At 39.7% G+C, this 13,029-nt stretch overlaps 1 protein-coding gene across 1 annotated transcript; it reads right to left on the reverse strand.

Moving 5' to 3' along the window:
* Positions 1-11,170: 11,170 nt before the first annotated feature.
* Positions 11,171-12,272, reverse strand: LOC119562563. The gene has a single exon (XM_037875767.1). The coding sequence runs from the start codon at positions 12,175-12,177 to the stop codon at positions 11,485-11,487; it is 693 nt and encodes a 230-aa protein (XP_037731695.1). The 5' UTR covers positions 12,178-12,272; the 3' UTR covers positions 11,171-11,484.
* Positions 12,273-13,029: the final 757 nt, after the last annotated feature.

Here is a 13,029-nt window from a genome sequence, read left to right on the forward strand (position 1 = left end):
ATACCGTAGCAGCGTCAATGAATTTATTTCGGGAACAAAAAAATCCCTAAGCGATGTTCTTTTTTCGGCTAGACCATCCGATCTTCCATCCACTCTAGCCTTAGCACAAGAGGTAGAGGCTATTCACGAGCGATATATGTTCGCAAGTAGTTTTGCCCGTAGCACGGATAAAAACTTCAAAGGTCCGAACAGAGACAACAGGACAGAGAAAGAAATACAATAATAGACTCTAGATCTAACCTGGAGGGTAAAAACCCCCATTTTAATAAAAAACCAAGACAGCCACTCAGACAGGATCCAGTCCAGCCAATGTACGTCGATAGTTCATCTCGTTTTAGACAACCAACTCAAAATCAACAAAGTAGTCTGTTTCATAGACAAACCCAAAACAATCAGTGGCAGACCAATCAACAAAATAATCAACCCATGGACTGGCGCATAAAAGACCCAATAATAGTAGCGCAAGGTACACGGGACCGAAACATCAAAGAATAAACCATTTGGCGTTAAACAATGACCAACCTATCGAAAACAATGACGAATACCCTACAGTAGCCGAAGAGGAAGTAGAAGACATAGATGATGACCTCGTAGATTATGACGAAATAAATTTTTTAGGCATGACTCCCTGCTCCCGTTCATAGAAAGGGATATCGCAGGGAGAAAAATCAAACTTTTGATAGACACGGGGGCTTCCAAAAATTATATTAAACCTATGAAAGAATTAAAAAACGTTATTTTCGTAAATAAGCCATTTTCTGTAAAATCGATCCATGGGTACAACACTGTAAACAAAAAATGCATCTTAAACCTATTTAACACAACTACAACATTCTTCTTATTACCGAACTTAACAACGTTTGACGGAATAATTGGACTGGACTTGTTAAAAAAAACCGACGTCGTACTTGACCTAAAATTCAGAAAGTTAATAACTAACAGCAATTCGGAAGAAATTAAGTTTTTGAAATGTGAAAATGTTAATTTTACAAAAGTTGATGACATCGAGGTACCCCACGAAATTATGGAAAAATTCCAGTCAATGTTAGAAAACCGCACGGGTGTATTTGCAGAACCGAATGAGGCGCTGCCTTACAACACTAATATCATCGGTACTATCCGGACGGAGAATGAAGACCCAATATATTCAAAATTGTACCCATACCCGATGGGTGTGTCCGACTTTGTAAATACAGAAACACAGGCTATGTTACGGGACGGCATAATTCGACCATCTCGGTCTCCATACAACAACCCGGTTTGGGTTGTAGATAAGAAAGGGACTGATGAACAGGGAAACACAAAAAAAACGCCTTGTAATAGACTTTAGAAAACTTAATTTAAAGACAGTAGACGACAAATATCCTATTCCGAATGTAGTTTTCATCTTGGCCAATTTGGGCAAGGCAAAGTACTTTACCACTTTGGATTTGAAGTCTGGTTTTCACCAGATATTACTCGCCGAAAGTGACAGGGAGAAAACGGCCTTCTCAGTAGGAAATGCGAAATACGAATTTTGTAGACTTCCCTTTGGATTGAAGAATGCACCCAGCATTTTTCAGAGAGCCATCGACGATGTGCTCAGAGAACAAATAGGGAAATCTTGCTATGTCTACGTCGATGACGTAATTATTTTTTCAGAAAATATGCATGAACATGTGAAACACATAGCATGGGTCTTGGACAAGCTATATGAGGCCAATATGAGGGTTGCGCGTGAGAAATCAAATTTTTTTAAAGAAAGCGTAGAGTATTTAGGTTTCGTAGTTTCACGAGGAGGTATAAGAACATGCCCAAACAAAGTAGATGCAATTCGTAACTACGAGCAACCAACCACACTATTCAATGTCAGGTCATTCCTTGGATTAGCAAGTTACTATAGGTGTTTTATTAAAGACTTCGCGTCTATTGCAAAACCTATAAGTGACATCCTAAAAGGTGATAACGGCAAAGTGGGTGCTGGACAATCAAAGAAAATACCAATTAACTTTGATGAGAATCAGCGCCAGGCTTTCGAGAAGCTTAAGAATGTTCTCGCATCTGAAAATGTAATGTTATTATACCCAAATTACAAAAGAGCGTTCGACCTAACGACAGATGCTTCGTCTTTCGGTTTGGGAGCAGTCCTATCACAGGACGGAAAACCCATAACCATGATATCACGAACTTTAAAAGACAGGGAACTAAAATTTGCAACGAATGAATGGGAGTTACTAGCAATTGTATGGGCCCTAAAGAGCCTCAGGAACTACCTATATGGCGTGAAAAATTTGAACATTTTTACTGACCATCAACCACTCACTTTTGCCGTCTCAGATCGCAATCCAAACGCCAAAATTAAGCGGTGGAAAGCTTTTATTGACGAGCATAACGCCCAAATTTTTTACAAGCCAGGAAAAGAGAATTACGTCGCTGACGCGCTGTCCCGACAGCACATCCACTCACTGGAAGAGGATGCGCAGTCAGATATTGCCACAATACATAGCGAGTTATCACTCACCTACACTATCGAAGAAACAGACAAGCCGGTCAACTGCTTTCGGAACCAAATAATAATAGAGGAAAGCGGAACTGCTTCAGTTAGAACGGTCATTATGTTCGGTGAAAAGACTCGACATCTCTTGTATTTCTCGGATAGAGAAACACTTATACAGACAGTATGCGATGTGGTCAAGAAAGACGTAGTCAATGCAATTTTATGCGAACTTCCAGTACTGGCATTTATTCAGCATAAATTAATAGAAACATTCCCGACAACCATATTCCGTTACACGAACCGCATGGTGACTGACATCTTAGACAAAAATGAACAAAAAGAAATTACGGTGTCAGAACATAACAGGGCTCATAGAGCCGCTCAGGAAAACGTGAAGCAGATTATGCAAGACTATTTTTTCCCCAAAATGACTCATATGGCAAATGAGGTCGTCGTTAATTGTAAAACCTGCCAAAAGGCAAAATATGATCGACATCCTCAGAAACAGATTCTCGGAGAAACACCGATTCCCTCATATACTGGCGAATTACTACATATTGACATATTTTCTACAGATAAAAAATACTTTCTTACTTGTGTAGACAAATTATCAAAATTTTCAATTGTTCAACCAATCGCTTCCAGAACCATTGCAGACGTACAAACCGCGATTTTACAGCTTATTAATTTCTATCGACGAACAAAAACCATATATTGCGACAATGAGCCTTCTATTAAATCCGAAACAATTAAGACCCTTCTAAGTAACCAGTTTCACATACAAATTGTTAATGCACCGCCACATCATAGTACGTCAAACGGACAAGTGGAAAGATTCCACAGTACACTGGCAGAATTTGCACGGTGCTTAAAAATCGAAAGAGGAATTAAAGACACGGTTGAACTAATACTTCTCGCGACTATAGAATATAATAAAACCATTCACTCAGTAACAAATAAACGACCCATCGACGTAATACACTCGTCGACCATAGAGCTAAACACAGAAATTAGAGATAAAGTTTTAAATGCACAAAATATTCAACTGGAAAGATTAAATAAAACAAGACAAGACAGAAATTTTCAGGTAGGAGACAGGGTCCTTGTAAAATCAAACAAGAGATTGGGAAACAAACTCTCAAATTTGTATTCTGAAGAAATTATAGAAGCAGACTGGGGACCACAGTCTTAATCAAAGGGAGGGTGGTCCATAAGTATAACTTGAGGTAAATTAAATAAATCTTATTTTCCTTTTTTCTTTAACACACTAGGTTTTGGACAATAATACTTCTCGCCGTATCCATAACAGCAAAAATGACCGACTACACGACTTCAAATTACATACCAATCATAAACGGGGATGTAACTATTTGGAAAGACTTCCAATACCTTAAGCACTCAAGTAACCTAACCCTGTTCTCGGAATTAGTAAAGGAAACAGAAGAAATGAGAAACCATTTCCCTCAGTCACATATGAGACAAATATTAGATTCAGATTTACGACACATTAGGACTCTCATAGGTACAGTAAATATTCATCATAGACACGCAAGAAGCATTAATTTATTAGGTACTGCATTAAAAATTGTAGCCGGTACTCCAGATTTCGATGACTTCGAGAACATAAAATTTACACAGAAAGAACTCATAGAATCAGAAAACAGGCAAATAAATATTAACACAAAGACCCAAGAACAAATAAACAGCATAACAAACGCGGTAAACATTTTGGTAAAAAATGCAAAAACAAAACAGATAAATACAAAAAATTTATATGAAAATTTGCTATCAAGAAATAGAATAATTATTTCCGAACTCGAAGCTTTGATGCTGTCAGTTACACTTGCGAAAATTGGAATAATTAACCCAGCGATTTTAGACTCAAACGATTTACAAAATTTAATCAACGAACATTCTACAAATATTACTATTACTGACCTAATGGAAGTCGCTCAAATAAAAGTTCTATTAGATAATAATTTTGTACACTTTATATTAAAATACCCTAAGCCTTACATAGCATGTAAAAAAATAATCTTGCACCCCGTTGAACACAACGGCACTATTCTTAATTTTGCTGAAGGCGATACTATAGCTGACTGCGGTAACAAAATTATGCCGATTGGAAACTGCACCGCTGCCCTTACAACAACGTTCTGCAGAGAAATGCCCTACACAACATGCGCACAACAACTCCACTCAGGGGGCAACGCACACTGTTCGACTCGCACGAGCCACCTCGAGCCGCTAACAATCATCGATGACGGCGTTATTATTCTCAACGACGGAACAGCTACGATCAACGGACAACTTGTAACTGGAACATTTCTCGTTACATTCGACGAAGAAGCGAAAGTAAACAACACCATTTACCGCAACGTAAAGAACTACGTAAAGAAATACCCAGCGCCAGCCGCATCAACGGTCATTAACATTACGGGCCACAAAGAATTATTGAGCTTACCATACTTGCAAAAATTTAATATGGAAAACTTACGATACATTGGTGAAATGGAAAAGGGGCTGGTAAAAAAGCCGATAGTATCTGGCCTGGCCGCGATCGCCTTTTTGGCCATATGCTTTACTATTTCCAAGCTCTATCAGAGACGCCAGCGGGTCCGTTGCCAGCATGACCTTCAAGTTATTATTGACGGTTTCAAAAAGTCCGAGGACGTCCTTCATCTAAGTGGGGGAGGAGTTAACACGATCACCCAGCAACAAGAAAGTTCCCAGGCTAGTCCCGCATAACGAGACGGGAATAATGCAAGGCCAGCGACACCTGCGGACATTGCACAACGACGGTGCTACGGTCAGCACAATCAGCGGGCAATGCACTGCGACGGAAGCAGCGGTTGCCCAACTCAATGCACGAGTCGCCGGGTCAGCAGTTTCAGAGCATAGGGCTAGCTTACATTTTAAGAATTTATGTACTTATGAGTTAGTTGAATTTTGGAAATAAATCGTGACGGTCATCGCCGCGCGAAACCAAACTCGTCTCGAATAATTAATTTATATATCCAATATAATATTTTCCAAAGCCCAGGATTCGGAGCGTCGAGATCTCATCGCAGTATCCTGCAGTTTTATAGATTACTATAAACTTTTTCAGCGGCGAGTATCAGCCTTGTTGTTGTATGTACAATTGCAAGAGCTCTCTGAGCGACGTTTTGTAGTCGTGAATAGTCAGTATTTTGCTGATGTGTGCACCTTCACAGGTGGTATATTCGATACTCTCCGCTAACCAAGTATTGTCAATTAGCTTAATTTCCATATGAATTAGCCAACATTATGTTATTCATCCACGGCACTCGCCGATATATTATCCAATAAATTTGTAATGTAAAAGAATATCAATACATGAAGTGCTAGAGCTCTATTAAGGGGGTGTGCTGACGCGAGAAGTGGAGTAGATCAAGAACAATGACATAACTTTTGACGGACAACCTTGACAACAGAGGATCGTATTGCGCGGCTAAGATCCATTGGCACACAAATGTGTGAAGGGGAAGGAATATGGCCAAAACACAGCCCGATCGTATTGCGATCAGGCGACAGCTAAACTTGTGGGGCAGTGTGGACTGACGACTGACGAACTTTATTAACTAATATTATTTTCCAGGCAGTCCCTGTCAGGCAGTCCCTGTCAGGACTCGGGCACTAATATGCCCACGTAACAATTCTCATTTGGTTTAAGTACGGGTATTATGAGGCTCGTTTAGTATGATTGTGGGATGTATGTATTAAAAATTTTGTTAAATTGGGATACAATTTTATCTTGTACTATTGAAGAGCTATTTTTGATCATCGGGTATGACAATCTGTTCAGTCCTGGTGTGGATCCTTTCAAGGATTGTAAGGCTATTGTAAGTTCTATTTTTGTTATGTTTTTTTCTATTTGTGTTGCAGATGTGGATGGGGTCTGGTTTATAACTATTGGTTTATATTTGTGAGTTGTGAATTGTAGGTCGAAATTGTAATCTGTGTAATAGCTGTTGATGTTTGTAGTTATGGGGTATATGTTGTTCAGGTTTGTAGTAGAGTCCGAGAATTTTTCCCAATTGGCTTCTTTGATTTTGAAGAATGGTTTGCTGTAGTTGTTTTGTGGTTCGAAAGGAAATAAGGAAGTTAGGATAGGGAAATGATCGCTTCCGCAAAGGTCATCAGAGATTGTCCAGTTTTCGAAAGGAGTTAACGAGGGTGAGCAGAAAGTAAGGTCTATATGAGTGAAGGTGTTGTGTGTGGTGAAATGAGTGGGAGATTTATCATTTAGGAGTGTAAGGTGCGATTGTTCTTTGAACTTGGAGATTATTTTGCCTCTTGTGTTTGTGTGTGGCGATCCCCAGTTGGGATGCCATCCGTTGAAGTCTCCTGTTACGACTATTGTTTGGTTATTTGTATTTATAACGTTATTAAGGTTATTGCGTGAAAGTGGTTTATTTGGTGCTATGTATATTGAGTATATTATTATAGTTTGTTTGGATTCTATTTTGGCCGCTATTGCTTCAAAGTCTTCATTGATGATGTGTTGCGTATGTTGGACAGAATTGTGGACTAGAAGAGCTACCCTTCCGAATCTGTTAGTTGCTATGTTAGTGATTAATGTGTAGTTAATTGGTGTTGGTAAATTGTGTGTGGATTGTATATGTGTTTCTTGAAGGGATATTACATGGGGTGAGTTTTTTTTAATTATGGTGAGAAGTTCGTTGTAGGGGTTAGTGTAACCTTTTATGTTCCACTGCAATATTTTCAATGACATGTCTTGGGGTTATAGTTCTTCGTCGTCGTCGTCATTTTGGCTAGGTTTTGTTTTTGAGGTCCTTATAAAGTCAGTTTTGTGTTGGTTTGATTTGGTGTCTTTTGATTTAAGGGTTTTTGAGAGAGTGTTGTATTTTTCTTTGAAAGGTACTTCTAAGTATTCTGTCAGTCACGGGTTTGTTTTGTGGCTGAAGATTTGTACAAGGTAGGGTGTCCATTGCTTCAGTGTCTGATTCGTAAGTTATGTGAGTTCTCTGTTGTTGTGATGTGGATGATGCTTGTGGTTTGGAGTGGGCTTGTTGGCTTCTTATTTAGTTGTTTTATTTAGTTTTGTCGAGACTTGTGTTAGCTGGATTGATAGTTGATGTGTTTGGGGGTTTGGGTTGGGTGATGACCTCGCTTGGAGGTGGGTTTGCTAAGATTTGGGAGAAGGTAATTTCCTGATTATGGTTATGGCGCGAAAAATATATTGAGATAGCTGTTTTATGGTCAACTTTTTCAGTAGTTTTAGTTGCAATTAATTCTTGTTGTTTGATGTATGCTGGGCATTTCTTATCAGTTGGCTTGTGGTTGTTTTTGCAGTTTATGCAATTGGGTTCCTTGTAGCAGTCGTGTGTTTGGTTTGAGGGCAATTGTTACAAATAAAGTTTTCTTGTTTGCAAATTGGTGTGGGGTGACCGTAACGAAGGCATTTGTTGCACCTGCGTGGCTTTGGGATGTATGGGCGAGTAAAGACTACTTCGTACCCTATCATTACTTTCTCGGGTCGCCACGTTGACCGTTTATGTGGGATTTCATGTTATTGGTACAGAAAGGAACGCTAACCGTTCATGTCACCTTCGAAATCTTTATTGTTTCCATGCGGAAACTATTAAAAAGGAAATTTTAGCGCAGAGACGAAATGCCCGGCAGAGCGCTTAAGGGAGGACTTAAGTATGCCTAAAGGTGTGCTGCATTTCTTGAACTTCCTTCGGATAAGAACTAAAATATATTATACAAATACAAATGTAGCATACTTTTGTGATGACTTCAGAATATGTCAAATTAACATTAAGCAATAAGTCTCTTACCTGCATTGGGCAAAATGATGGAAAGAGTGATACTAGATCGGATCCTTGGACTAGAAAATGTGAGCAGCGCTATTCCTAAGTGGCAGTTTGGTTTCCGAAAAAGTCACGGCACACCTGAACAGCTACATCGCGTGGTCAACTTCGCTCTGGAAGCTATGGAAAGCAAAATGTACACAGTTGCTGTGTTTATGGATATACAACAAGCCTTTGATAGGGTATGGCACGACGGCCTCCTAAGCAAGCTAAAGATACTACTAACGCCACAGCTTTTCCTCCTCATTCAAAGCTTCCTATCGGAAAGGAAATTTAGTGTTGTTGTCGATGGCGAAAAGTCGTCAAAACGTCCAATATCAGCCGGTGTACCACAAGGCAGTGTACTAGGTCCGACACTTTACTCACTGTATACGTCAGATATGCCAGATTCGTGGGGTTGTACCGAAGTTGACGATGATGACATGCTCATAGCAACATACGCCGACGACACAGCGGTTATGGTCAGGAGTCCAAGCATAGACATTGCCACCTTGGGCCTGCAGGAGTACGTATCACGTTTTGAAAAATGGACAACAGAATGGAATATAGGCATAAACTGCAGCAAGTGTGCTTGTGTCACATTCTCCACAAGGCCAAAGAACTGCCCAGGCATTTCCATGTTCGGTTCTGTACTTCGTCACGAGTCCTACTATAAGTACCTCGGTGTGATTTTGGATAGAGGACTCACTTTCCAGAGGCACACAACCATGATCAAGCAGTCAGTGCTTTCAAAGGCAGCAAGTATGTCCTGGCTTCTTTCGTCAAGAAATAAGCTCTCTTTGTCCAACAAAGTTCGAATTTACAAATCGATCCTCAGTCCAATCTGGAAATATGCGTTACAAGTCTACGGCATAGCGTCTAAGTCGAATCTAAACAAAATACGAGTAGCGCAAAGCAAGATTATAAGATCGATTTGTAATGCCCCCTGGTACATGCGAACAAGAGATATTGAAAGAGATCTCAAAATCCCAAAGATAGGCGATGTTTGTCGTACGCATGCTGAAAATTACTTCAGACGCCTTGGCTCTCATCCTAACTCCCTGGCGAAGAGGCTAATTTGGAGACCAACAAGAAGAAGACTGAAAAGAAACCACCCACATGACCTTCCATTAAGATATATTTAATACCTAATCTAACTAAATATCAAATGAAAAGAACTAATGTATAATCTTGTATACCAACACTTTGTTATCCCCTATATTTACAACCTGCTCAAGCTGCCACATAGGTAGCAGTATACCTGTTAATCTTGAATAAATATACACTTTTACTTTAAAAAAAAAAAAAAAAAAAAACAACATTAAGCAAATTAAAATGAATATTTTACAAACAATTTTTTTCTAATAATTTGAATATAAAAATCTAAATATATATCAAGAAGAAAGAATAGAAATTTTGTTAGGTCGAATATTAAATAAACGTTGAAGTGGGAGCATCCGAAAGTGTAATTTTTGACGGTTTATAAATCTTACACGACTAAATATTTTTTAGTGGTGCTAATTTTTATACCCGTTACTCGTAGAGTAAAAGGGTGTACTAGATTCGTCGGAAAGTATATAACAGGCAGAAGGAAGCGTTTCCGACCCCATGAAGTATATATATTCTTGATCAGGATCACTAGCCGAGTCGATCTAGACAAGTCTGTCTGTCCGTATGAACGCTGAGATCTCGGAAATTATAAGAGTTAAAATACTGGGATAAGGCATGCAGTTTCCTGAGATTCCTGCGCAGCGCAAGTTTGTATACCAAATTCCAACTTTCTAGCTTTTGTAGTTTCCGAGATCTCAGCGTTCATCCGGACGGACGGACAGACACGGACATGGATAGATCGACTCGGCTGAAATCCTGATCAAGAATATATACCTTATGGGGTCGGAAACGCTTCCTTCTACCTGTTACATACTTTCCGACGAATCTAGTACCCCCTTTTACTCTACGAGTAACGGTATAATAACTCTTATCTAATATAAATAGGCTTTAATTGCACTCTAGAGCTGATATTTATCTGTCATGATCGCACTTACATAAATCGTACATTAACAGAAAAGTAGCCATGTCGATTATACTGAACAGCAAAACGGAATTTTTTAAAAGATGCAGGCAAACGTATGTAAGCATATCTCCATACCTAACTTTTGATCGCGGTTGCAGCAAGTTAACAACACGCAGGAGTCGGTACAGTTCCTTAGATGCCATTGCACAGATATGTAATTAAGATTGCATCATATCTTAAGTCAATTAAAATATATTGATATTAGAGTAATCTGATCACTTCTGTGCACAAGAAATTTTATGTGGTGCACAGGCTTTAAAAAATACAAGGATTAACGTGTGCCTTAAATATTTTACATGCATTTAGGAGCGTATTTTTTGTCTATTCCGACTTTTAAAGATCCCAACCACCATTGTACGCATTTATAGAATTTTTATCAACTACGTAAATGCTTGCGTTTTTAATCCAAGTCATGAGCGTACCCTTCACAGGCGAGCAATCAATTCAAACAACTTGCAAGGTGCACCAGTTCACACTAGCCTGGAAACGGTCACGCTTCCCATACTCAGAATATACTATTAGCCAGTATTTTCGTTAGTGGTTTCGTCAATACCTATCGATTAACCTTAAACTGTAAGAGACACAGTTTCGGGCACTAGAGTGACGTGGCACTTCGGTGAAACAAAATGCATTTGACTGAATGGGTCTAGGGGTCTAGAGTAGGGGTCTAGTTGCTTAACTGTAGAACTTGTGGGACCGAGTTCAACTCCGAATGAAAAAAACTTTTTTTTAATGCACAATCGGGTTTTTTTAGCAATCAATTGAAACATGGGTTGAACAAATCATCGATACTTACTGCTGATTCATTTTCGGACATCATGAGGGAAAATCAAATTTGAGTTTTTATAGAGTATTTATGAATTTGGCTTGAAAGAATTTCAGTGGAAGCTTGCTTTGGGGAAGATGTGGGCGCTCCGCTGGCTTCCATCTTAATGAGTTGCAAAAAGATGTCTGTCAAACATAACATAGCCGTATGTATTAATTTTAAATTAAAGGCAAATTGATTAGAGCGGATAAAGGCCGTTAAATTAAACTAAGTCCTATTCGCTGTCACGGCCAGATGAGCCTGTATGTTTTGTCGTGTCGCTTCTGCGCATTTAAGAGGTCTCCTCAGAGTCCTGTGAATTGTAAGAGTCCTCTTGAATCTGCACGCGACAATAGTGTGCTGCCATTAAACTCAACGCCACGAACAAGAACAAGGACACGATTATGTTGTCCCGCGCCACGTCCATCTCGATAGTCCACAAGTACTCGGTAAGCTTCGATGTGCATCCTGGACAATTGTGCTCCCCGCAACAGGAGCTACTGGCCCAGGTGCGGTTGGTCGAGCACTTCTGGTAGTCGGCCGCGCTGGTCCTACCGCAACATCCGAGCTCCACCTCGATCTTACCCAGACAATCTTTTATCCACATCTGGCTGACCATCAACTGGACGAAGAATTCGAACCTGCGGCGATACATGAAGCGCGTCACCGCGATGGTAAATGTGTACAGCAACACCACGCAGCCAACCAACATGTAGCCAGCGAACTTAAAGACGGTCGGATGCCGGGTTATTCGTATTCCCAGGGTTGCGGTCAGAACGTAGGAAGCGATTGTCATAAGGCGCACCCAGAAGAGCCACGTGCGCATGGCTGTTGGGTAGACGTGCAGACCAGAAAACATTACCGTCTTTACATAGAGGTGGCTGAACACGTCTAGCAGGATGATCAGCCCTACCACCACCAGGACCACGTTTATCTGCAGCACACAGTTTTGCGATACGAGGCACCAGCGGAACGGATTAGCCATCTCTTTGACGAGGCCTCCAATGGATAAATACGATTAACGGAAAAGCTGAAAATCCCTACCTTTTCTCTTAAAATGGAAGCAATGAGCCCAAGCTGTCGTTTTGAAGTTTCCCTCCGGCCCTGCCGGATATTGTTGACATTATTCTCTCGCCACAAAGGCTACAAGTCTGTATTATTACCGTGTTTTGTTTCTTGTATGCCACTTTTCTGCTTAAAACTATTATGCCCTTGCAGATGGTATTATTATACCTTTGCAGAGTGTACTATAATTTTGGTCAGAAGCTTGTAAAGCTGTGTAGAAAACGTTTCCGATCGTATAATGTATATATATTCTTGATAAGGATCACTAGGAAAGTCGTTGTAGCCATGTCCGTTTGTTCGTCTGTTTCAAAACCGTTTGAAAGGTCAGTACAAAAGGTATGGATCTGAAAAACTCACAGTCCTCCTAAAATTTGTGTAAATTAATTTTTATATATTTATTTGTACACTGTGGGCTTACTTATAAAAATTAAGCTACAAGGAGGGATGACAGCCATAGCTGCTAAGTCTTTCGGCTGATTATACATTCATCTATTTAAGTTAATTTTATTCGTTGTCGTTGATTTGAAAGAAATATAATTTTTTTTAAATTGAATTTTATTGGTGGTTGACCTGAATTCGCAAACTCACTAATTCATCAAGACACTTTTACTTTTTATTATTAGGTATGACCTACGCGACTTCAATCCGAAATAGACTGACTTCTTAATTCCAAAATCTTATCCAACGAACCACGGCCAGAAGCTTTACTTTCTTAAGCTTCTAGATCTAGATCTAGAAACTGTCGCATCTCGTTGTGAAATGAAATTATGCT

Source organism: Drosophila subpulchrella, unplaced genomic scaffold (assembly GCF_014743375.2).
Source record: "Drosophila subpulchrella strain 33 F10 #4 breed RU33 unplaced genomic scaffold, RU_Dsub_v1.1 Primary Assembly Seq60, whole genome shotgun sequence".
In the NCBI taxonomy this organism is placed as follows: domain Eukaryota; kingdom Metazoa; phylum Arthropoda; class Insecta; order Diptera; family Drosophilidae; genus Drosophila; species Drosophila subpulchrella.